This window comes from Anolis sagrei, chromosome 8 (assembly GCF_037176765.1).
Source record: "Anolis sagrei isolate rAnoSag1 chromosome 8, rAnoSag1.mat, whole genome shotgun sequence".
In the NCBI taxonomy this organism is placed as follows: domain Eukaryota; kingdom Metazoa; phylum Chordata; class Lepidosauria; order Squamata; family Dactyloidae; genus Anolis; species Anolis sagrei.
The window spans coordinates 8344485-8371568 of NC_090028.1; the positions used below are offsets into that span (position 1 = coordinate 8344485).

The 27084-nt window shown below is 42.5% G+C and overlaps 1 protein-coding gene across 1 annotated transcript in view; it reads right to left on the reverse strand.

The window, feature by feature from the left end:
* NECAB2 (N-terminal EF-hand calcium binding protein 2) overlaps window positions 1–27084 on the reverse strand; it is a 332316-nt gene that overhangs the window by 263411 nt on the left and 41821 nt on the right. Inside the window, exon 2 of the mRNA XM_060788246.2 lies at window positions 23852–23876. Within this exon, the coding sequence (XP_060644229.2) occupies window positions 23852–23876 (25 nt within the window). The remainder of the gene's footprint in view (window positions 1–23851; window positions 23877–27084) is intronic.

Sequence of the window (27084 nt, forward strand, 5' to 3'; positions counted from 1 at the left end):
ACTTTGCTGCAGCGCATTTATAGTTGTCGCACTTTGGAGCTGACTTCAAATTGCATTAAATGGACAGTGTAAATGCACCCCAAGTTTCAAATCCCTACTTGGCTGTGGAAGCTTACCTGGCCGAGTGTTACTGATACATTGCAAGGAAGGTAAGGGTATTTTATTATTATTATTATTATTATTATTATTATTATTATTATTATTATTAGAAACACAACAAGATGAGTCCACAGCAGACAAGATCACTCTGCTGGCTGTTGTATTGGATCATACGTCGGACACTTTCCAAGTGTCTAGGACTGTGTGATGTATCAGCGAATAAAGCATCCAGATCCCAGTAAGGTGGCCTTCTGCAGCTGGCAGATGGTAATTTTGTCAGCACTGATTGTGTTTAAGTGCAGGCCAAGGTCTTTAGGCACTCCACCCAGTGTGCCGATCACCACTGGGACCGCTTTTACTGGTTTGTGCCAGAGCGTTTGCAGTTCAATCTTTAAATCCTTGTGCCGTCACGCCTGGGGGCTATAACTCTTAGTGAAAGAGGCATGGTCGTGACATCTTTCCCCCAGGGGATTGCTTCTTGCCCTCCTTTAGGAAACTGGAACTCTCAAAGACCCAAACACTGTAGATAACTCAAAATAAGTTTTATTGTTCACAAAGAGTTATCTTTTTAAGGCAATAAGCTAGAAGTTTCAAAGGGGTGAAGGAAAATATACATCATAGTCTCTATTTGCCTTGGGTCCAAAGAGTTTGCAGCTGAGAAGCTTTTCCAAGTTTCCTCCTTCCTCAATGGCTGTGAATATCGGAATACTCACAACCCCAATTCAAATGGCCTATATCTGAAGGGACAAGGCCTTCCCCTGGTGCCAAAAGAATTGGTTTGAAGGCGCTTGAGACTTCCCAACGTCATTCAGGTTGATCTGAACATGAAGCATAAGTCTCAAGGGTAAAAACCTCAGAATTGGTGCTGAGAGGTAACTTAATCAGGGGCTTTTAGAGCCAAGTCTCTTACTCACTTCCATCTGGTAGAAAATCTGATGGTGGAATGAAAAAGGGAAGCACTCCCCTCCTCCAGGAAGAGGTGGAGCCAAACACTTGAGCTGAGAAAGCAATTCAACTGGTGCAAACAACATTGATTGACAGCTATAAATAACCAATCAATCCAACTATACATAGGCAGGGTAAAAAGGCAGGATTAAGCATGATACAACAGTTTAAATCTTGCAACTAACGGTTCTACATATAGGTGGCACCACTCGCGCCATCACAATCCTCATATTGTGTCCGCTTTTCCAGTTGTTTCTCTTCAATCCTGTTGTCGCCTGGGATTATTATTATTATTATTATTAGTAGTAGTAGTAGTAGTAATAGTATTATTGTGTTTATTTATACCTTGCTTTTTCTTTCCACAAGGAGACTCATTGTACCCTCCATTGGTCAGCAATGTCCACATGGAGCCAATAATTTCCTTCTCACAACCTCTGAGGATGCTTGCCATAGATGCAGGCGAAACGTCAGGAGAGAATGCCTCTAGGACATGGCCATACAGCCTGAAAAAACCTACAACAACCCAATTTCCTGCTTCCCAAAGATCTTCTAATACACCTCTCATCTGCCTCTCCCCCCCACACACCTATACTTCCCCAGGCGCAATGAACAGAACTGAAAAAGATCATTATCTTCCATTTTAACACAGTGCATTTTTAATATCACAATGTCAAAATTAATCCGAGAAAGAGGGCGATTTTGTCTGTCTGTTCAAACCCTCACAGGAAATGAGTTTATGAATTATATATATATAGACACTGTTATTCTATTACTTCTACACTCACATTCTGCTGTTGGGGCATTGCAAATTATAATAGAGTCTCCCTCCAAGCTCTGAATGGATCAAGGTCCAAAATGCAATAGTTAAATAGGTCCGTTGAATCAATGGATCTTATGAAAACATTGACATGCCAAGTTCCTATTGAGTAAATTTATATTCCAGTTGTCCTCACTGAAATGCCAAAATGAATTAAAAGAAAATAAAAAATTGGGTAAGATGAATCTCAAGATGCTGAAAACTGATGTTTAACAGCTATATGCAGATCAATGAGTTATATCAGTGTTCACTCTGGTCAGAAATTCTAATTTATATACATAAAAATGTAATGTTCGTTTGTGGGTTTAACAGAATTCAAAAACCGCTGGATGAATTGACACCAAATTTGGACAGCCTACACCTAACAACCCAATGTATGTCCTTCACTCAAAAAATTGATTTCCTCATTTGGGAGTTGTAGTTGCTGGGATTTATAGTTCACCTACAATCAAAGAACATTCTGAACCCCACCAACGATGGAATTGAACCGAACTTGGCACACAGTTCTCCCATGACCAACAGAAAATACTGGAAGGGTTTGGTGGGCAGTGTCCTTTGGTTTTGGAGTTGTAGTTCACCTACATCCAAAGATCACTCTGGACTTAAACAATGATGGATCTGGACCAAACTCTACACGAATACTCAATATGCCCAAATGTGACCACCGGTGGGGTTTGGGGGAAACAAACCTTGACATTTGGGAGTTGTAGTTGCTGGGATTTATAGTTCACCTACAATCACAGAGCATTCTGAACCCCACCAACGATAGAATTGGGCCAAACCTCTCACACAGAACCCCCATGTGGGCCACAGCAACGCGTGGTAAGGGATGGCTAGTCTATATAAATAAAAATGTAATGTTAGTTTGTGGGATTAACGGAACTCAAAAACCACTGGGGGAATTGACACCAAATTTGGACAGGATACACCTAACAACCCAATGTATGTCCTTCACTCAAAAATTTTGATTTTATTTATTTATTTACTATGCTTATATACCGCAATTCTCAGCCCGAGGGCGACTCATTTTGTCATTTGGGAGTTGTCATTGCTGGGATTTATACTTCACCTATAATCAAAGACCCTTCTGAACTCCACCAATTATGGAATTGAACCAAATATGGCACACAGGACTAAAAAATCACTGGACGAATTGACACCAAATTTGGACACAATACACCTATCAGGCCAACGAATAACCATCACTCATAAAAACACTGAAAAACACAGCAGAAGAGACTGGAAAAGCCAAAAAAGAAAAATTACAACACACGCACAAAACCACATATAAATGTATGCAAACACACATATACACAAATATATACACACACAAAACACATATTCACAGACTGGGCCACAGCAACGTGTGGCAGGGGACAGCTAGTGTATATATCTGTAACATGTCAGGTAGATAAAATGATGTATTAGATAGGAATGCATTGAATGTAACTCCGTTGTGTGAAAAATACAGTTCTAGTGCACATGTGTTCACTGCATAGCCCACTTGGGGGGGGGGGGGGTTAAGAAAGTAGAGATTTGTTCCTAGAGAGACAGCTGAGTTATTTCCTTCCTGGAGTGAAAAATGGGAGTAGCATGTATGTGCACTCCCTCTTTGCCACGTGCTTGCTTTCTACCATCTTAGATATTTTGCCATGATCTCTTTGCATCTGAAATCCATTAGCATCCAGATAAACCCAATTTCATGCATAATCAGACTTTAACCGTGATTATCGCTACTAATTATTTCTTTATTGTTTTCTTTTGCAGATTAACGGAGGAATGTTAATCCTCTTTTAGAAAGAAATGATTAAATGTATTAGATTCATAAATTGAAATACTCAGACAGTGAGTCAAATTCTTTGCAAATCAACTTTTGGAATCCTGACAAGGGAACGTGTTTGGGCTTTCTTGCAATACGATGGCCTAAATTATTAAATATAGTTCACTGCTACCCAGGAAACACCGCTTCAGAAAACCGATTAACAGGAAATTGGGAAGGCAGAAAATAGGAGATCGCGGAGAAAATTAAGTTCCTAAGAAACATGGAGATGGCACCTCAATGAGCTATAGAACATTTCGCCAATATATTCCTCACTCTCCGCTTTGTCGTCTTTTCATATTGTACTTGACAGAACTAATAATGTATTTTAGGATGCCTTCCCGGGAAAATTTGGATGGCCAACTGTTGGGTAATTAATCAGCGCTGAGATAAAATGGAACAGACACACAAATTATATTTCTCATACAATGAAATAAAAAATTGAAAAACCCAGAGAAGCAAATGCAAAAGATAAGGAAATGAATGGACTGACGTAGAATTTGGAAGTAATGGGCTATGTGTAATTGGAACTTGGAAAGAATGGGCCATTTGTAACGGGAAGTATTGGGCTATTTGCAATTAGAACTTGGAAGTAATGGACTATCAGCTACAAAAGGCCACCCTACTCGGATCTGCATTTATTTATTTTATTTATTTGCTTCATTTCTATACCGCATTTTTCAGCCCTTAACAGGCGACTCAATGCGGTTTACAGTGCAATTAAAACATAACAATGCAACAAACGGGATCAACAACATCGATCCACAACAATTAACAATCAGACAAGACAAATCAACAACAACATATATAACGCCTCAGTTGAAATCAGATCCGTTCTCATAGTCCTTGTGCCGTTCCTATGTTCCATTTACCGTCTTCCTTGATTGGTTGCATTGCTTAGCCAAACGCTTGTTCATAAAGCCAGGTCTTGACCATTCTCCGAAACGTCAGCAACGAAGGTGCCTGTCTGATGTCTGCCGGCAAGGCATTCCATAGCCGAGGGGCCACCACTGAGAAGGCCCTGTCTCTCGTCCCTGCCAAGCGCGCCTGTGACGCAGGCGGGATCGAGAGCAGGGCCTCCCCAGATGATCTTAATGTTCTAGTCAGTTCATAGGTGGAGATGCGTTCGGAGAGGTAAGCGGGGCCAGAACTGTTTAGGGCTTTATAGGCTAAAGCCAGCACCTTGAATTGTGCCCGGTAGCAGATTGGCAGCCAGTGGAGCTGGCTCAGCAGAGGAATGGTATGCTCCCTGAGTGCCGCTCCCGTTAGCAACCTGGCTGCTGAGCGCTGGACCATCTGAAGCTTCCGGGCAGTCTTCAAGGGCAACCCCACGTAGAGCGTGTTGCAGTAATCAATCCGGGATGTAACCAGAGCGTGGACTACCGTGGCCAAATCAGACTTCCCAAGGTACGGGCGCAGCTGGCGCACAAGTTTTAATTGTGCAAATGCTCCCCTGGACACCGCCGAAACTTGGGGTTCCAAGCTTAGCGAAGAGTCCAGGATCACACCCAAGCTGCGAACCTGCGTCTTCAGGGGGAGTGTAACCCCGTCCAACACAGGCTGTAACCCTATACATGCATTACTCGCTGATACATCACACGGTCCTAGACACTTGGGAAGTGTCTGAAGTGTGATCCAATACAACAGCCATCATAATGATCTTGTTTGCTGTGTACCAATCTTGTTGTGCATCAAATAACAACAACAACAACAACAACAACAACAACAACAACATAATAATAATAATAATAATAATAATAATAATAATAATAATAATATGCTGGTACGGCTGTACCAGGAGCTCCAACTTTATTTGCTTTGTATTCAATGTTTGCTTGCAGTCCAAGGTTTCAGGGACTCTGCAGAAAGGTGGCTTCCTTTGGTTGCAATTGTAGGGCAAGTCACCTGTCCATCATCATTAAGTTTTGGTTCTGCCCCTTGCTCAGGGCAATTGGGAAGGGAAGGGAGCCATTTTTAGTTAGTCTCAGTAAGGAAAGCTAATGTAGAGGACGTGTACAAGCTTCTCCTGTACAAAAGCTTCCACCCTTAAGACTTTCCGGGGGAGAACAGTCTTAAGAACATCCAAAGATCTCCAAAGATTTCCAGGGAAACAACCCTAAAACTTTGAGGAATTTCAGAGGGTAAACAGTTTGGAAGACCAAAGAACTCCAGCTGGAGAATCTACTGCCCTTACTGGTAGGTCCACTCGGCGCTCAAGACGCAGTTCGACCCGGTAGTGGAGCCCACATCAGTAAGACTTAGATTACAGTCAGTCTGGGAGAAGTTAAAAAGGGTTTTTCCTACAGAGAAAGTTTAATTAATCAAAGTCAGGTGCCAATCCATTGAGGACTAGACTAAGAAAGCCTTGAAGTGTTGTTTGAACCATTGAAGATTTGTTGTTAGTTCCATAATAAAGACTTTGTTGCATTAACAAAGATTATAAAGACCATCACTTCTGGAAAATCCCTGAGAACTTCTCTTTGGGGGCCCCTGGCTTCCCGCTGGGCAAAGGTTGCATGTCCTATTTTAAAGGAAATTCTTTACAGGCCCAGCGCACAACAGAACAAATAATAATAATAATAATAATAATAATAATAATAATAATTAATCCTCTCCCGCTTCTGCCAACCTAGGAGTTCGAAAACATGCAAATGTGAGTAGATCAATAGGTACCGCTCCGGCGGGAAGGTAACGGCGCTCCATGCGGTCATGCTGGCCACATGACCTTGGAGGTGTCTATGGACAACGCTGGCTCTTCGGCTTAGAAATGGAGAGGAGCACCACACCCCAGAATCAGACATGACTGGACTTAATGTCAGGGGACAACCTTTACCTTTTAATCCTCTCCCTCCTGATCATAGAATCATAGAATCAAAGAGTTGGAAGAGACCTCATGGGCCATCCAGTCCAACCCCCTGCCAAGAAGCAGGAATATTGCATTCAAATCACCCCTGACAGATGGCCATCCAGCCTCTGTTTAAAAGCTTCCAAAGAAGGAGCCTCCACCACACTCCGGGGCAGAGAGTTCCACTGCTGAACGGCTCTCACAGTCAGGAAGTTCTTCCTCATGTTCAGATGGAATCTCCTCTCTTGTAGTTTGAAGCCATTGTTCCGCGTCCTAGTCTCCAAGGAAGCAGAAAACAAACTTGCTCCCTCCTCCCTGTGGCTTCCTCTCACATATTTATACATGGCTATCATATCCCCTCTCAGCCTTCTCTTCTTCAGGCTAAAAATGCCCAGCTCGTTAAGCCGCTCCTCATAGGGCTTGTTCTCCAGACCTTTTATCATTTTAGTTGCCCTCCTCTGGACACATTCCAGCTTGTCAATATCTCTCTTGAATTGTGGTGCCCAGAATTGGACACAATATTCCAGGTGTGGTCTAACCAAAGCAGAATAGAGGGGTAGCATTACTTCCTTAGATCTAGACACTATGCTCCTATTGATGCAGGCCAAAATCCCATTGGTTTTTTTTGCCGCCACATCACATTGTTGGCTCATGTTTAACTTGTTGTCCACGAGGACTCCAAGATCTTTTTCACACGTACTGCTCTTTCACACGTACTGATCAGTATACAACCTGAACACAATATGTAATTTTGGATATTTATGCACTTTCTCTCCCAAAGGTATGTGCCCTGAACACAGTATATAATTTTGGATAATAATAATATGTTGTCAGAAATGGAAAATAATGGGCTATTTGTTACTAGGAGAAGGAGGAACAAGGTTACCGCAAGTAGAAAACTAACCCATCAAGGAGAAATGTTCCAGCCCAAACTTCTTGCTGATGTGCTCATTTTCGTACATTCAAGGAACGTTTTGTTTTCAAAGGTCTCTGATGTGCCCTAGGTGTACAATTTGGGAATATGTAAGTACAAACTACCCTCGTATTGATTTGGGGCCTTGCGCTTATCGCTATTTATGCATAAAGTCTGAGAGTAAAGAGGCAACATGAGAAATCCATTAAAACGCCGCAGCTCCTTCTCAGTGCTGCAGCCCTCTTGGGAACCGGGATCCAACCCGCCTTGTGCTGCATCCAGCTTGGATAAAAGGCAGATTCAGCTCCTTTACTAAAAGGGGCCGAAGTGGGGAGAGAAGGTCCTACTGTGAATGCAGATGCTTTTCCAAAAAGCAATCTATATATATAAAAATGCTCTGTGCATAATGAGTGGCTTAAAAACAAAAAAACTACAGGGCCAAATGACCCTAAATTTGGCAATAAAACTCCTCACAATCCAAGGAGTCACCATCACTGAAAAAAAACCCACAAAACACCTTTAAATTCAAAAAAGGAAGATAACAACACACCTCCCCTGCCCCCTCCGCCTCACCCACATGCTGGGAGGAAGGTGCCATGATGGGGGTAATAGGGACACACAAAACTGACATTGCTTGGAAATGAGCCCTAAAGACCATCCAGCCCAACCTCATTTGGCAGTAAAGGAAGACACGATCAAAGCCCTCATAATGGATGGCCAACCAGTTGAAAGAGAGCCCTAAAGGCCATCCGGTCCAACCCCCTCCTACCCTCCCTCCCTTTCTCTGCTTCCCTTCCTTCTCCTTCCCTCCCTTTCTTCCCTTCCTTTTTCTCCTCCCCTCACCAGCTTCATCCTCCTTTATTAAAACTACAGTGTAGATGCACCCAAAGTCACCCCTTCCACACTGCCATGTAAAATCCAGATTATCTACTTAGGACTGGATAATATGGCAGTGTAGACACATGCACACACACACACACACACACACACACACAGATGGATGATGTTGGATCACTGGTTGGTGTGTGTGTATAATTACAATACTTTATATATTACTATTATATATATATATTGCTATATAATACATACATATTATATTATATATATTATTGTTACATATACTACTATATAATATAATGTAACTATATAATATAATGTATCTCTACCTATCAGCCCGCCAGGACCCTGAGATCTTCTGGGGAGGCCCTGCTCTCTATCCCGCCTGCTTCACAGGTGCGGCTGGCGGGGACGAGAGACAGGGCCTTCTCTGTGGTGGCCCCTCGGCTGTGGAACGCCCTTCCCATGGAGGTAAGATCAGCTCCCTCGCTAATGGTGTTCCGTAGAAGATTAAAAACTTGAATGTGCGAACAGGCCTTTGGTTAATCAGTGCAATGAATGTGACGATCACAGGGACTGAAATATGGACGACGAATTTTGGATCTCGACTCTAGTTATGAGACGCATTGGGTTGTTGCTGTTGTGTAATATTGTATACTATGCTCTTTTGTTTTGAATTGTATATTGTTGACTGATTTTATCCTGTTGTAAACCGCGTTGAGTCGCCGGTTAGGCTGAGAAACGGCGGTATACAAGTAAAGTAAAGTAAAGTAAATAAATAAATAAATAAATAAACTACTATATATTACTATATTAAATAGACTCATAGAATAGAATTAGAAGGGACTCTACCATGGTATTGGGGGAGAACAGACAGGAAGGAAGAAGAGAAGAAAGGAGGGAGGGAAAAAGGGAAGGAATGAAGGAGGGAAAGGGGGAAGGAAGGAAAGAGAGAAGGAGGGAGGGAAAAAAGGAAGGAGGGAAGGAAAGAGGGAAAGAAGGAGAGAAGGAAGGAAAGCAAGAAGTACCATAGGAAGGAAGAAGAGAAAGTAGAAAGGAAAGAAAAATGGAGGGAAATGCAGGAAAGAAGTAAAGAAAGAAGGAAGGAGAAAAGGAAATAAAAAAGTAAAAGAAGGAAGGAAACAGGGAGGGAAGAAAGGAGACAAAGGAAGAAGTAGAGAAAGGGGGAGGGAAGGAAGGAAGGAAAGAGAGAAGGAAGGATGAAACCAAAGAGCGAAAAAAGGAATAAAAGAAAGAGATAGAGAAGGAAGAAAGGAGAGAAAGGGGAAGGGGAAGAAAAAGGAGGGAAGGAATAGGTAGGTACCTCTCCTTCATAATAGTCCAGATATCTACCTCTACTTCGAAAATTCTTACTATAGGCCACAGCAACGCGTGGCAGGGCACAGATAGTAAGATAACATTAAAAAAGCCTTTGGGGTCTATTAGTGATGCCATGGTCTTAGCTGTTGCAAAAATCTGTTCTTCCCAAATAACAAACTGCCAGTAAAATGGAGCAAAGGCTCATTTCCATGGGCAATATAACCTATACTCCTCCTGAGTTCAATTCTGTCTTTCCCCACAATGCTTCCGCACTTCTAGTAAGGTATTGTAGCGAAAATTGTAGGGAGTTGAGACTGGTATAGTCGTCTTTGTGGATGATTAGTGTTTCTTAACCTTCCTAATGGAGTTCCTCATGTTGTGGTGATCCCCAACCGTAAAATTATTTTTGTTGTTACTGATGGGGAGATATTGGAAAAATATATATTTATTTATGTATAAACTGTATGTACTTTACAAGCACTGAAATGTATAGAAAAATAATTCTCTCTGTGTATTTGTGCTGTCATGCTCTGGGCCTACAGCAGTTGGCTTTTGAACAGGACGTGCTCTTTGTGCCCAGCGGGAAGCCGGGGTGCCTCGAGTGAGAGGCCCTATGGATTTTCCTATACAGAGTCTTTAGAAGTTTGAAAAGTTTAACAAAGTCCTTTATTATTGCTTAAGTCTTCAACAAACAATCAAATACTTCTCAGATCTTCAACAGGTCAAACAAATACTTCAGGGCTTTGAATCAACTGATGGCTTTCTTAATCTTGTCCACAAGGGGCAGGCAACTGGCTTCGTGAACTGTTTCTTTTCTTTAAGAGGAAAACCTTTTTTAACCCCTTCTTGAAAATAATAGGCTATTTGTTACTAGAAGAAGGAGGAACAAGTTTCTACTTTCTAAACTTTGCTGGTGTGGGCTCTACTTCCGGCTCCAAACTGCTTCTTGGGTCCCGAGCAGACCTACCAGTGAAGGCTTTGTAGATTCTCTAGCTGGAGTCCTTTGGAACTGTTTTCCCTTGGAATTTTCCCCTGGAATTGGTGAAACGAAGGTTCTCTACAGGTGGAGCTGATTCACGTCCTGTAGCTAAGCTTTCAACTGTAAGACAGAGCTAAAATGGCTCCCTTTCCTTCCTGAACCCTAGGGAAAGGGGCGGAACTAAAGAACATAATGATAATTGATGGGTCATTGGCCCTAATATTGCAAACCAAGGGAAGCCACCTTATTGCAAAATGCAGGGAACTTCGGAATACAAGCAAACACTCAATAGAAAAGAAAAAAAATGGAGCTCCTGGTACAGCCGTACCAGCACAGTATTAGAAAGAATGCTGAAGGAGATCTGTGTCCAAGGCATGGGCAGGAGGGGGATGAACATTCCAGTAAGAGGGGAGATAAGCCCATCATAGTAGTAACAGAGATAAGTAAGGAGCAAATCTGCCTCCCTCCTGACAAGTCAAAGTAGGCCCCTTGATTGATGAATGTAAGCTGTAAGTTGTATGCTGCTCTTTAGAAAGAAATACAGAGACATGCCTTTTGTATGTTGGAAGATAGAATTTGGTATTTCTGTGATGCTAAAGTGATGCAGTGAATGATGTCAATGTACGTAGAAGCATGTTTCTTTGTTTGCCTGCATTTGAAGTATATAAAAGGCAGTCAATGCCTTTATCGGGCACTCTGGTTGCTTTTGGACACAGCTCCACTCCAGGGTCCCAGCTGGAAATAAACGTTATTTTCTATCTCCGGAAAGGATCTCTCTTGATATTATCTCTCCTATCATGCTGCAACACTACTTCACAACTGCAATTTTGCTACTGTAATGCATTGTAATGTAAATATTTGATATGCAGGATGTATTTCCATTCACTAGACCAAATTTGGCACAAATACCTGATAATGTCCATATTTGAATACTGGTGAGGATTGGGGGGGGGGGGTTGATTTTGTCATTTGGGAGTTGTAGTTGCCGGTATTTATAGTTCATCTACAATCAAAAAGCATTCTGAGCTCCACCAACAATGGAATTGAACCAAACTTGGCAGACAGAACTCCCATGACCAACAGAAAATACTGTGTCCCGTACCTTGGGAAGTCTGACTTGGCCACGATGGTACATGCTCTGGTTACATCCCGTATAGACTACTGCAACGCTCTCTACGTGGGGTTGCCGCTGAAGACTGCTCGGAAGCTACAACTAGTCCAATGAGTGGCAGCCAGACTACTAACGGGAGCGGGGTACAGGGAGCATACTACTCCTCTGTTGCGCCAGCTCCACTGGCTGCCAATCAGCTTCCGAGCACAATTCAAAGTGCTGGTGTTGACCTATAAATCCCTAAACGGCTCCGGCCCTATTTACCTGTCTGAACGGATTCTCCCCTATGAACCATCAAGGTTGTTAAGATCTTCTGGAGGGGCCCTGCTCTCAGTCCCACCTCTTTCGCAATTGCGTTTGGTGGGAACGAGGGACAGGGCCTTTTCGGTGGTGGCCCCTCGGGTCTGGAACTCCCTCCCAATGGAGATTAGATTTGCCTCTTCCCTCCTGACTTTTAGAAAGCTGGTAAAAACATGGCTTTGGGATAATGCATTTGCAGAATGATGACTGAGTCAATAACTGCTGACCTTTCTGGCGGATGGCGATGAATTTGTGATTCACTCTGACAAACTGACTTTTTTGTAACTTGTACGAATTGTATTTTATTGTATTTTATATTGATGATCTATACTGTTTTTTCTTATTGTATTGAATGTTATGTTGTTAGCTGGCCTGAGTCCCTCCTCGGAGGTCGAGAAGACCGGGCTATAAAAACTCTAAATAAATAAATAAATAAATAAATAAAATGGTCTTTGCCGACCCCTCTGACACCCATCCATTTTGAACTCCACACAGAATCCCATCTTTAGTCACATGATCAAGTACGTTAGGTACATTGATAACGTGTTTATCATTATGAATCATCTACAATCTGCACATGATTTATTGTTATGGGTCAACACCATTCACCCGGACATTAAATTTACTAGACATATTGACTAGGCTTGGGTGGTTTTGTTCGTTAATTTCGTAATTCGTTATTAATTCGTATTTAAATTAGCTTACGATCCAATATTGAGCCATGCAGGAATAGTGTGAGGCGTAAATTAGATTCGAAACAATTTTTTCAATTTATTTCGTAATTGTTTCGTAATTGTTTCGTAATTGTTTCGTAATTATTTTGTAATTATTTTCGCATGTCTGGTGCAAGTTTTATAGTTGTTGTTTGTTTTATCACACCAACAGTCAACAACAGAGGGAGAGGGAAGCTTCAGAAGTTCCCCCTGTCCCATTTGGAGGATTTTTTTAGCATATTGCGCAATCGTGTCCGCCATTAACCAATCGATTCGTAATTTTACGAAATTTCGGAAATTTTTAAATTTTTAAAAGGAAAATTTCAGAATTATTTAAAAAAACGAAACGCAAGGGCCCCCTAAAAACAAAACGAGTTTAGAACCAAATTTTTCCGTGGTTACCCAAGCCTAATATTGACCCAAATAGCATTCCGTACTTAGATGTTTTGGTTACCAAACTGAACAGTAGACTAGTGGTTAATAATTACCGAAAACCAACAGATCGAAACTCAACTCTTCATTATTCTAGCTTCCATTCGCTATCTTTAAAAAATAATTTACCTTATTCTCAAATACTGAGAATCAAACGTAATTGTACACTGCAAAAAGATTTTGAATGTAATTTAACATCAGTAAAAAATCAATTCATAGCCAAGGGTTATCCAGGACATCTTATTGATAATGCCATCATCAGAGTTTCACACACTACTCTGCAGACAGACAAATCTGTGTCCACTGACGACAGATTGGTCTGGCCCTTGACATTAACCAATTTCTCTAGACAGGCCATTAAAACTGTAAAAAAAAATATTGGCAATTCATAAGGGACATACCAGGTTGTGAAAAACCTCCCATGATAACACACAAAAGAACACAAAACTTGAAGGACATGTTGGTACACTCAGATATTAACCATGATTCTTAAATAATGAGGATTAGACCTAATTTAGTTGGAAATTTTCCGTGTCACCTTTGCACTATATGTCCACAATTTATTCAAACTAAGGTTTTTCATAACGCCCAAACTAAGAGTATTCATCAACTGGAACATCCTCTGAATGTCTGGAGGAGGTAATGGGCTGGATGAGGAAAAACAAATTGAAACTAAATCCAGACAAAACAGAGAAGCAGGAAGAAGAGAACCCAGGCTTAGCTTCTTACTCTAATGCAGCATTGCCTGAACTGACTGTAAGGTAAACAACTTGTGGTCTAATAGGCATCCATGAAAGCATTCCTTCTCCCGTGAATTTTCTCCACAACTTTTCCACGTATTCTTTCTGACTGATGAAATATATTTTCATCTCTGATTTGTAAATGAAGACTGTGCTGGTACGGCTGTACCAGGAGCTCCAAACTCCCTTTCATTCTTTGAGCATTTGCATGTGCTTGTTCTGGCCATGCATTTTGCAGTTGGATGGTTCCTGCTAGGCTGCAGTTGTGGGGCTAGCCACCTGTCTATCATCATTAAGTTTTAGTTCCGCCCTTTTTTCCTGGTTCAGGAGGGAAATGAAACCATTTTAGTTCAGTCTTACAGTTGGAAGCTTGGCTACAGGACGTGAAAGTTTTCTACCTGTAGAGAAGCTTCGTTTCTTACAAAATCTGGGGGGGGGGGGGGGTTCTTACAAAAGGGCTTTCTTACAAAAGCCCTTTTTCCAGGTTCAGGAGGGAAAGGGAACCATTTTAGTTCAGTCTTACAGTTGGAAGCTCAGCTACAGGCCGTGAAAATTTTCTACCTGTAGAGAAGCTTCGTTTCTTACAAAATCCAGGGGAAACATTCCCAAAAGCTCTGGCTGGGGAATTTACAACCTAACAGCTTTAAGAACAGTCTCTAAAGAAAGGCTTTTAAGAGAACAGCTTTACAGCACAATCCTTGTTGGGGTGAGAGAAACAGACCTACAACTTTCGTGGGAAAAATCTTAAGGACTCCAGCTGGAAATTCTTCAGAGCCTTGGCTGGTAGGTCTACTCAGGTACCCAAGAAGCATTTTGGAGCCGGGAGTAGAGCCCACACTAGCAAAGCCTAGAAAGCAGATTGCCCAGGGAAGGGTTAAAAAGGGGTTTCCTCGTAACGGAAAGAAATAGTTCTCCAAGCAAGTTGCCTGTCCATTGTAGACAAGTTAAGAAGCATTTGTTTGATTTGCTGAAGATCTAAGATTGTTTGTTGAAGATCTAAGCAATAATAAAGAACTTTGTTAAACTTTTAAGCCTCTAAAGACTTTGTATATGAAAACCCATAGGACCTCTCATCCAAGGCACCCTGGCTTCCTGCTGGGCACAAAGAGCACGTCCTGTTCAAAAGCCAATTGCTATAGACCCAGCGTGCGACAGCACAAAGACTTTTGTTGTTTTTTATGGCTACAGGTGGTTTCCCCTGGGAACCTTCCTTATCACTCAGATCTTTACTCGATTCCTTATCTGCTGCTGCTATTTCTGGCTCCTCTGACTGGCCTTGAGGCCCTGCATTTTCTGAGACAATTTTCTCACAGAGAGAACCATCATTTCCCAGACCTGAATTTCCCAGACTTGAGGACTTATCACTTTGTGACACAGAAAAGCTCTCAATCCTCTCTAAATCATCACATAAACTATCAGCCTCTGGCTGATCTACAACGCCAAATCTGAGTTGGTAATGCTGGTTGCGGTGTAACTATATCACAGAGCCTTCATCTGCCTAGAATGAAGTAATATTATATTGAATCAGCTTCCAGACAACCCTCTTACAGAAACCCTATCCAAACCAGAAGAATTAAATCCAAACTAGAGAAGGAGAGAAGGACAATATGTGCACCATCCAAATATGCATGCATAGTATATGAAAACACATAGAAAAGATTCATTTCATTCCAAGGATCGTGCAGCAAGTGATCAAAACCGTACATTTCTGAAGCCCCTGGCTTCATATGGCTCTTCTCATCTCTTATTCCCATTTGGAGTAACTCACTGCTCTTATTTGTGATGAATTGGTTGTCATGCTGACCTGGTTTGGGTGCAGTTTTGTGCAAGTTTAGCAAACTTGAGGAAGATGGGGGCGGGAGTGTTACCTGTTTAGGATGTAAAGATTAAGATCTAACTAAACGTGTAATTTAACACTTTTTTTTTTGCAAAGATGCTCCTAGATAGTGACAAACACATACGCATGATTTTCCTTACCTGGAGGCAGAGGCGGCCCTAGGTAATTGCTCCCTTGTCTGGCCCGCTTTGGGTCCGGAGGCGTGCCTGAAGACCAAGCGTGTGCACCAAAAATAACCTCTTCTCCTGACTTTCTCCTCAGCCATTGGGACCAAGAGAGAGAGAGAGAGAGAGAGAGAGAGAGGTGGAGATGCCCACCTTTCCTGAAGGTAGCTGCAAAAACAAAGGAGGGAGCGGAGGTGGGAGATATCTCCGGCCGGAGGATCTCTCTCTCTCTCTCTCTCTCTTGGTCCCAATGGCTGAAGAGAAAGTCAGGAGAAGAGGCGACTTTTGGTGCGCACGCTGGGGTCTTCAGACATGCCTCTGGACCCGAAGAGGGCCAGGCGCGGCGACTCCGGCCCTTGGCCCACCTGCGGATTGGGGAGAGGAGAGGAAGCGGGTGGAGCGCCGTGGGATTGGGAAAGGGAGTCGGTCATGGGGAAGGGATCGAACGCGGAGAACGATTGAGCGCCGGCTCTGCTTGCGCACCCGGTGGCCGGGCGGAGCAGGAATGAGAGGGGCTAGGCGAGGCTCAGGGGCCTGGCCCCTTTGGGAAGAGAATCACTCAGCAGCGAGGCAAGAAAGCCGAGGCTCCCCCCAGACTGCTAGGGTTGTTGTGAGCTGAGGGGGGTGCTCCTCAAGTGGCGGACGAGGGGCATTTACAGAGGCGCCTCTACGCCCCTGGCAAAAAAAAGTGTTCTGTGACCCCTTACTTCGCATAATGGATGAGCCGCCCCTGCCTGGAGGACATTGCTGACATATGATGTTGTATATCACACTGAAAGACGAGCCAGATATGTGACATATGTTAGCAATGTTAGCAATGCCCTTCTGTACTCTGCAGTAGACAATAGTCCTATGTGATCAATGAAAAAAAATGTTTCAACACTCATTATGAAATTGGGGAGATTTATTTTATTTATCGTGTCAGGAGCAAGCCAAACAGTTGTATTGTATTTTTAACAAACAAACAAACAAACAAAACACAAAGTTTGCAAGCTTGGTAGTTGATTAAATGTCCTTTGACTAGTAGCTGGCTACTTGAAGTGCCTCTGGTGTTACTATAAGAAGGTCCTCCATTGTGCATGTTGCAGGGCTCAGGTTGCATTGCAGCAGATTGTCTGTAGTTTGTTCTTCTCCGCACTCGCATGTCGTGGATTCCACTTTGTAGCCCCATTTCTGAAGGTTGGCTCTGCATCTCGTGGTGCCAGAGCGCAGTCTGTTCAGCACCTTCCAAGTCGCCCAGTTTTCTGTGTGCCCAGGGGGGAGTCTCTCATTTGGTATCAGCCATTGGTTGAGGTTCTGGGTTTGAGCCTGCCACTTTTGGACTCTCGCTTCCTGAGGTGTTCCAGCGAGTGTCTCTGTAGATCTTAGAAAACTATTTCTTGATTTAAGTCATTGACGTACTGGCTGATACCCAAACAGGGGACGAGCTGGAGATGCCACTGCCTTGGTCCTTTCGCTATTGGCTGCTACATCCCGGCGGATGTCAGATGGTGCAATACCAGCTAAACAGTGTAATTTCTCCAGTGGTGTAGGACTTTCTTGGACATACAATATGGGGCTTACAAGTGGCCATTCTCAAACTTTTGCAGGAATCTTGCTCCTCTAACCCTAGCAAATGCGGAGGGCCATGTCATATGTTCTGCAGTTGATGGTGGTGGTGATGGAAGGGTTAATGTGAGTATTAGTTCTAGAGGGTTTGGTAATCTGTAAGTGGGAGTTCATGGGTGAAAGTAATTAGGGGTGGAGGTGTGGAGGAGATGGTTTGCAGCTGGGTGTTACTGGATTTAAGGAGCTAACCTTGAGACTAATCTTTGGGAGAAAAGTATCAGTTGTATTTTGGTGGTGGATGCTGCTGGTTCCCCCCCCCAAGATCTGTTGGATTTTTCGGTATCCTGACCTATCTCCTGTAATCTTGGAATCCTGGAACCTTGAATCTTTGGACTGGCTTTTGACTATGGTATAGACTCTTGATCCCTGGACTTTGTTTATTGAACTCTCGGCATTTGATCATTGGACTGGACCCTTTTGACTATGAAGTTATTTTTGCTATCAGTTTTTGTTTATTCTGTAGCTGCGTGCTATCTTTGTGTTTTATATTTTGGTCTATTAAAACAGCCAGCAAGTAAGTGCTGTTTTAATTAAACTGTTTGATAAAACCAGGAGTTTGGTTCATCTCTACCTAAACAAGGTAGAGCCCTGGCAACGTGACAGCCAACTCTTTCTCTCTATGTGTGTGTGTATAAATTTTCATTTGCTTCCCTGACACATAATTTCTGATTCCACAAGTGGATCCCAAGTGCTGCCAACACCCCGTCTTCCCTAATATTGTGACAATTCAAGTTTCCACAACAGATGTCATGGCTGGTTAGCAACCATCTTGAAGCCGAGGAATGAGCACTAGGCTTTTGTTTTGACTCTTCGTGCTTTGTTGTGTGAGATGCTCATTATCCAACCTGCTTAGGGGAATGCATACTCATTACTGAATTCTTTTAGCAGACTGAGGCTGATGGCGAGGGCTACATCTACACTGTGGAATTAACGCAGTTTGACACCACTTTAATACCCACAGCTCAAGGCTATGGGATTCTGGGAACTATAGCTTTTCAAGCTCGTCTGCAACAAATAGTTCAAAAACAACTATCAGGATGCCATAGCAATCAACCATGCCAATTAAAGTGGTATCAAACTGCATTAATTCAACAGTGTAGATGAATGGTTGAGACTCTCTGAAATATTCATTGAAATGCTATAGCAAAATGTGCTGCAGGATGTCCTGCAAAATTAAATGTTTTTTTTTTTTTTGCATTTTAATAAACTTTTTCCATGTTCTTATGATAGAACCAATTAGGAAATGACATTTATAACCTAGGAACAAAAACTGTATTGCATCATGAGATCTAGAAGATCTTCCATGTGCCGAAGGAGCCTATCACAGAATGCTACAACTCTCCAAATAATTTCAAACGGATTCTGAACAATGCAGCCTCGAAAGTCATATTTCCAAGCTTTCTCCTTGTATCCTGTTCCCCAGTCTTAGCTCTCAAAGGTAAAAGCAATAAATCCTTTAACTCCATCTATCTTCCCATATCTTTCCTATATATATATCTATATAAATAAAAATGTAATGTTCGTTTGTGGGATTAACATAACTCAAAAACCATTGGGCGAATTGACACCAAATTTGGACACAAGACACCTACTAACCCAAGGAATGATCATCACACCATTTTTTTATTTTGTCATTAGGGAGTTGGAGTTGCTGGGATTTATAGTTCATCTTCAATGACAATGAATCTTCAATCAAAGAGCATTCCGAACTCAACCAATGATGAAATTGGACCAGACTTGGCACACAGAACTCCCATGACCAACAAAAAACACTAGAAGGGTTTGATGGGCATTGAGTTTGAGTTTGGGAGTTGTAGTTCACCTACATCCAGAGAACACTGTGGACTCAAACAATGATGGATCTGGATCAAATTTGGTGCAAATATTCCATATGCCCAAATATGAACACAGATGGAGTTTGGGGAAAATAGACATTCATATTTGGGAGTTGTAGATACTGGGATTTATAGTTCACCTACAATCAAAGAGCATTCTGAACCTCACTAACTAGAGAATTGGGCCAGATTTCCCACACAGGACCCCCATGATCAACAAAAAATACTTAACACCATCCAGTCCAACTCTCTTCACCAGGGCAAGAAAACGTAATCAAAGCCTTCCTGACAAAGAGCCATCCAGCCATAGATATAGATAGATAGATCTGATTCACACACACATAGATATAATATCATAGATTTGAAAGGGACCCCCTAAAGAAGGACAATGATATGTTGCATGTTCCAGAGTAGGCAAACCAGACAATCTCCACATCAACACTGACAAAGAAACAACAACAAATACTGTTCACCCACAAGCATCAAGACATTGCATATATTAGAAACCAACACTTTCTCATTACTTTATTTTCCAGATCACCAGATAGGGCCACAGCAACGCGTAACAAGGGATCGCCTAAATAAGTAAAAGTAGGATATATATACATACACACACATACACACACACACACACACATACATATCCTACTTTTACTTACTTAGGTGATCCCTCGTAGTCCGAGGATGATGGTCCTCCAAGTGTAGTATCCTGGCGATTGGTCCACAGGTAATTCTATGGTGTAGATGCACCATGCACGTGATTATTTGTAATTGTATCCCTATACTTTACTTACTTAGGCAATCCCTCGTTTGCCGAGTAGAATAGTCTTCCAGGATCAGTGTTCTTGTGGGTCCGTAGGTGACTGTGGAGCCCTATTCTTGATCTGCATCTTCTCCTGCAGTGAGGGCATCGGTTTCCAGGTGGAAGGCGGTCCCGGTCAGGGTTGGCTTGACACACCTTCCTCTTGGCACGTTTCTCTCTTTTGTCCTCTATTCGTGCCTCTTCAAATTCTACAGCACTGCTGGTCACAGCTGACCTCCAGCTGGAACGCTCATGGGCCAGGCCTTCCCAGTTCTCGATGTCTATGCCAGAGTTTTTAAGGTTGGCTTTGAGCCCATCTTTCAATCTCTTTTCCTGCCCACCAACATTCCGCTTTCTGTTCTTGACTTTGGAATAGAGCAACTGCTTTGGGAGACGGTGGTCGGGCATGTGGACAATGTGGGCGGTCCAGCGGAGTTGATGGCGGAGGACCATTGCTTCAGTGTTGGTGGTCTTTGCTTCTTCCAGCACGCTGACATTTGTCCGCTTGTCTTCCCAAGAGATTTGCAGGATTATTCGGAGGCAGCGTTGATGGAATCGTTCCAAGAGTTGCATGTGACGTCTGTAGACAGTCCATGTGTCGCAGGAGTATAGCAGGGTTGGGAGGACAACTATCTATCTATCTATCTATCTATCTATCTATCTATGAATGATACACCCAATAATCCAATGCCTTTCCCCTTTAATTTGAGGTGCCTACACAAGCTATTCAGTCATGGCTCAGCATGAAGAGTTTCTCTCGACTTGACTCTGCTCTTAACTTTCTTTCACCTTCACAAGTCTGAAAACATGCAAAGGCTTTCAAGAGGCCGGCGATGTTTTAACACGTTGCCCTTTTCCTTCTTAATGCAGCCATAATTGGTCACCGGGAATTCTTTTTGTTTTTTACAGGTCACCAGTTCTAACTGTGCGGAAAAGGACAAAGTATCGCAGCATGTCAGCTGCTCTGCGGGCTTCCAGCAACGTTTCCTCGATGCCCGGGTTTCTCGTCATTCTGAGCATGTGGCAGAAATGGACTCAAGTCAAGCTCAGGAAGCCATTAGAAAGCCATTTGTTAACCCCCCTTTGTACCTCCCACTGGGACACATGGAGCATAGTGTCTAGATCTAAGGAAGTAATGCTACCCCTCTATTCTGCTTTGGTTAGACCACATCTGGAATATTGTGTCCAATTCTGGGCACCACAATTCAAGAGAGATATTGACAAGCTGGAATGTGTCCAGAGGAGGGCGACTCAAATGATCAAGGGTCTGGAGAACAAGCCCTATGAGGAGCGGCTTAGGGAACTGGGCATGTTTAGCCTGAAGAAGAGAAGGCTGAGAGGAGATATGATAGCCATGTATAAATATGTGAGAGGAAGCCACAGGGAGGAGGGAGCAAGCTTGTTTTCTGCTTCCTTGGAGACTAGGACGCGGAACAATGGCTTCAAACTACAAGAGAGGAGATTCCATCTGAACATTAGGAAGAACTTCCTGACTGTGAGAGTCATTCAGCAGTGGAACTCTCTGCCCCGGAGTGTGGTGGAGGCTCCTTCTTTGGAAGCTTTTAAGCAGAGGCTGGATGGCCATCTGTCAGGGGTGATTTATATGCAATTCCTGCTTCTTGGCAGAATGGGGTTGGACTGGATGGCCCATGAGGTCTCTTCCAACTCTTTGATTCTATGATTCTATGATTCTATGTGGGCCAAACAAGACAAGGTTTTAAATTCTCTGTGTTATTGTTTATATGTGAGTTATATTAATTGTACTGTTTTATAAATATAATAATAATAGAGTCAAATAATAAATGTAATAAAAATAATACTAATAACAGAGCAAAAGAATAAATAACCTTGACTCGAGTATAAGCCAAAGGGAGCTTTTCAACCTAAAAAGGGGGGCTGGAAAACGAGGCTTATACTCGAGTATATCTATATATATAAATCTGTAAGGGGCATCCAACGGGACAGCAAAACTCAAAACCCCCCCAACGAAAATTAACCAAAATTCCCATGCACATACCTCAACCCACAAGGTACAAACATATCAAATCAAAATAAAAAACAACACAACAACACACTCACAAAACGACAAAACAACTGAGCATGCGCAATGGCGCAAAGTCCCCGGCGCGCGCACATGGCCAAACGACCAATGCACCCTCTGCACCACCCTCCCCCCTCTGCCAAAGCCCCACCCACACCCACCGACACCCCACCCCTGCTCTACTCCTCCTCCTCCTCCCAAGGTGGCCAATTGAAATATTCACACCGACCTCAAGCACACAAGAGTTCTTCCTCCCACCTTGGACATCCCAATTTTCCTAGTTTCCAACAGACCTCACAACCTCTGAGGATGCAGGCGAAACGTCAGGAGAGAATGATTCTGGAACATGGCCAGACAGCTTGGAAAACTCACAGCAACCCAGTGATTCCGGCCATGAAAGCCTTCGACAATACAGCATTGGGTGTATTTTGATCTTAAGTTTTTGCCTCCCTCCCCCCTGTTTCTTAAAATTTGTTCATATATACAAAACTTACGAATTAGATACGACTTACGATTTAAGAATGAAGATTTGCACACCTTTACTGACAGCATTGATCTGGATTATATGAGTATACACTGTCATAATTCCAGTTCATCTGCAGTCTGAAGCTGTATTTTATGGCAGAGCAATCCAGAGGAATCCCATTGGAGCATTGCAGCACACCCAAATACCTGGGAGTCACTCTGGACCGTGCTCTGACCTACAAGAAGCACTGCCTGAACATCAAGCAAAAAGTGGGTGCTAGAAACAATATCATATGAAAGCTGACTGGCACAACCTGGGGATCACAACCAGACACAGTGAAGACATCTGCCCTTGCGCTATGCTACTCTGCTGCTGAGTATGCATGCCCAGTGTGGAACACATCACACCACGCTAAAACAGTAGATGTGGCTCTTAATGAGACATGCCGCATTATCACGGGGTGTCTGGAGAAATTACACTGTTTAGCCGGTATTGCACCACCTGACATCCCACCGGGAAGTAGCAGCCAATAGTGAAAGGACCAAGGCAGAGACATCTCCAGCTCATCCCCCTGTTTGGGTATCTGCCAGCACGTCAATTACTTAAATCACGAAATAGTTTTCTAAGATCTACAGAGACACTCGCTGGAACACCCCAGCAAGCGAGAGTCCAAAAGTGGCAGGCTCAAACCCAGAACCTCAATCCATGGCTGATACCAAATGAGAGACCCCCCTGGGCACACAGAAAACTGAGCGACCTGGAAGGTGGTGAACAGACTGCGCTCTGGCACCACCAGATGCAGAGCCAACCTTCAGAAATGGGGCCACAAAGTGGAATCCACAACATGCGAGTGTGGAGAAGAGCCAACCACTGACCACCTGCTGCAATGCAACCTGAGCTCTGCCACATGCACAAGGGAGGACCTTCTTGCGGCAACACCAGAGGAACTCCAAGTGGCCAGATACTGGTCAAAGGACATTTAATCAACTACCAAGCTTGCAAACTTTGTGTTTTATGTTTGTTTGTTTGTTTTGTTAAATATGTAATACAAATGACACGATAAATAAAATATAAATATATGGCAGAGCAGATCCAGCTTTAAGAGATGGGAATTGAGTTTGCCCACTCCCCTGCCTCACATTTAAAATATGCATCACATTTTCAATTCATTGTATAAACAACATAATACACAAAGAGAGAGGCATGCACAACTGATAATGGGACTTACCATTTTTGTCAGCTCGTCGGAAGATCTAGAATGAAAGAAATACACATATTTACTATTTGACATTAGCCCATCTAGCACAATCCAAAGACTCAATATATTCCATATATGACCATGCAATGAAGTATTGATGTTCTAGTGCAGTGTTTCTCAACTTGGGGGTCGGGATGCCTGGGGATCGTGAGGGGTTGCCAAAGACCATCAGAAAACACAGTATTTTCTGTTGGTCATGGGGGTTCTGTGTGGGAAGTTTGGCCCAATTCTATCATTGATGGGGTTCAGAATGGTATTTATTTATTTATTTATTTATTTACTAGCGGTCCCCTGCCACTTGTTGCTGTGGCCCAGTCTGGTTATTTGGAAAATAAAGTAATTAGAAAGTGCTGGTTTCTAATATATGTAATGTCTTTATACTTGTGGGTAAACAGTAGGCCTGGGTAACAACGGAAAAATTTGTTTCTAAAATCGATTTGTATTTGGGGTTTTTTTTTGTTTCGATATTTAAAATAATTACAAAATTTTCCTTTTAAAACGTTCGATATTTACGAAATTTCGTAAATGGTAAAAAATTAACGAATCGATTTCCGAAACAATAACGAATCGATTTGTTAATGGCGGACGCGACCGCGAAATACGCTAAAAAACCTCCAAAACCTTCTGAAGCTTCCCTCTCCCTCTGTTCTTGACTGTTGGTGTGATATTATAATTTTTTTTCACTAATTAAACCATAAAACTGGCCCAGACATGTGGAAATAATAACGAAACGACCTCAAAACAATAACGAAACGAATACAATATCGAAATACGAAGCATTTACAAAACGTTTTTGAAAATTCGTTTTTTTTAATAATTGCTCCAGAATGGTTCGTTATCGTTTTGTAATTGAAAAAATTAACGAATTATTAACGAATTACGAATTAACGAAACGAAACCGCCCAGCCCTAGTAAACAGTACTTCTTGATGTTTCTTTGACAGTGTTGACATAGAGATTGTCTGGTTTGCCTACTCTGGAACATGCAACATGTAATTGTCCTTCTTTAGGAGTCCCTTTCAAGTCTATAATACTTTATCTATGTGTGTGCGAATCATATATATCTATCTATATCTATTAGGCTTGGGTAACCACGGAAAAATTTGGTTCTAAATTCGTTTTGTTTTTAGGGGGCCCTTGCGTTTTGTTTTTTTAAATAATTCCGAAATTTTCCTTTTAAAAATTTCGAAATATACGAAATTTCGTATAATTACGAATCGATTCGTTAATGGCGGACGCGATTGCGCAATATGCTAGAAAAACCTCCAAATGGGACAGGGGGAACTTCTGAAGCTTCCCTCTCTCTCTGTTGTTGGCTGTTGGTGTGATAAAACAAACAACAACTATAAAACTTGCACCAGGCATGCGAAAATAATTACGAAATAATTACGAAATAATTAATTACGAAATAATTACGAAATAATTACGAAATAAATTGGAAAAATTGTTTCGAATCTAATTTACTCCTCACACTATTCCTGCATGGCTCAATATTGGATCGTAAGCTAATTTAAATACGAATTAATAACGAATTACAAAATTAACGAATGAAACCGCCCAAGCCTAATATCTATGGCTTGATGGCTCTCTGTCAGGAGGGCTTTCATTACGTTTTCTTGCCCTGGTGAAGGGAGTTGGACTGGATGGTCTTAAGTATTTTCTGTTGGTCATGGGGGTTCTGTGTGAGATGTTTGCCCCAGTTCTGTCATTCATGGGGTTCATTAAGAATGGTCTTTGATTGTAGGTGAACTATAAATCCCTTTAACTACAACTCTCAAATATCAAAGGTCTATTCCCCCCAAACTCCATCTGTGTTCATATTTGGGCATATGGAATATTCATGCCAAGTTTGGTCCAGATCCATCATTGTTCGAGTCCACAGTGTTCTCTGGATGTAGGTGAACTACAACTCCCAAACTCAAGGCCAATACCCACGAAACGCTGCTAGTATTTTCTGTTGGTCATGGGAGGTCTGTGTGCCAAGTTTGGTTCAATTCCATCGTTGGTGGAGTTCAGAATGTTCTTTGAACTATAAATACCAGCAACTACAACTGCCAAATGACAAAATCATTTTTTTTTTTGAGTGATGGTCTATATATATATAAATGCTCTGTGCATAATGAGTTCCTTAAAAACAAAAGAACCAATGAGCGAAATCACACCAAATTTGGCAACAAAACGTCTCACTACATAAGGAGTTTATGTAGTGAGACATTTTGTTGCCAAATTTGGTGTGATTTCGCTCATTGGTTCTTTTGTTTTTAAGGAACTCATTATGCACAGAGCATTTTTATATATATAGATTTTGGACATTTGTATCTCATCCTGTCTCGACCTCCGCAGAAGGACTTAGAGCGGCCCACAACCAAAAGCATAAATATACAATTTAAATAAAAACAGTTTTAAAACAGTATTAAAACAGTCAAAACAGTCGCCAATTTAAGTCATCGTCCTAAAAGCGGTCCGTCAAGTCCATTAAAGCTGTCGCTTTGCCAGCACCTCAGCTTAGTCAGCAAAGGCCTGATCCCATAACCAGGATTTCACTAGTTTCCGAAAGGTCAGGAGAGATGAAGCAGATCTGATTTCGCTTTGGATGGAGTTCCACAGCCGAGGGGCCACCACAGAAAAGGCCCTGTCCCTTGTCCCCACCAAACGCGATGATGGGGGGGCAATGAGCAGGGCCTCCCTGGATGATCTTAAGGCCCTAGGTGGATTGTAGCGGGAGATACGTTCAGACAAGTAAACTGGGCCAGAACCATTCAGGACTTTATAGGCCAAAATCAGCACATTGAATTGTGTTCGGGTGCTAATAGGCAGCCAGTGGAGCTGGCATAGCAAGGGCGTTGTGCACTCCCTGTACCCCACTCCTGGCTGCCGAGTGTTGGACTAGTTGGAGCTTCCAGCAGTCTTCAGAGGCAACCTCACATAGAGTGCGTTGCAGTAGTGTATTTGGGATGTATCCAGAGCTTGGACCACCGTGGTTGTACTATAAATCACAACAATGTCAAAGTCTATTTTCCCCAAACTCCACCATTGTTCACATTTGACCATATTGAGTATCTGTGCCAAATTTGGTCCAGATCCATCATTGTTTGCATCCACGTTACTCTCTGGATGTAGGTGAACTACAACTCCAAAACTCAAGGTCAATGCCCACTAAACCCTTCCAGTATTTTCTGCTGGTCATGGAAGTTCTGTGTGCCG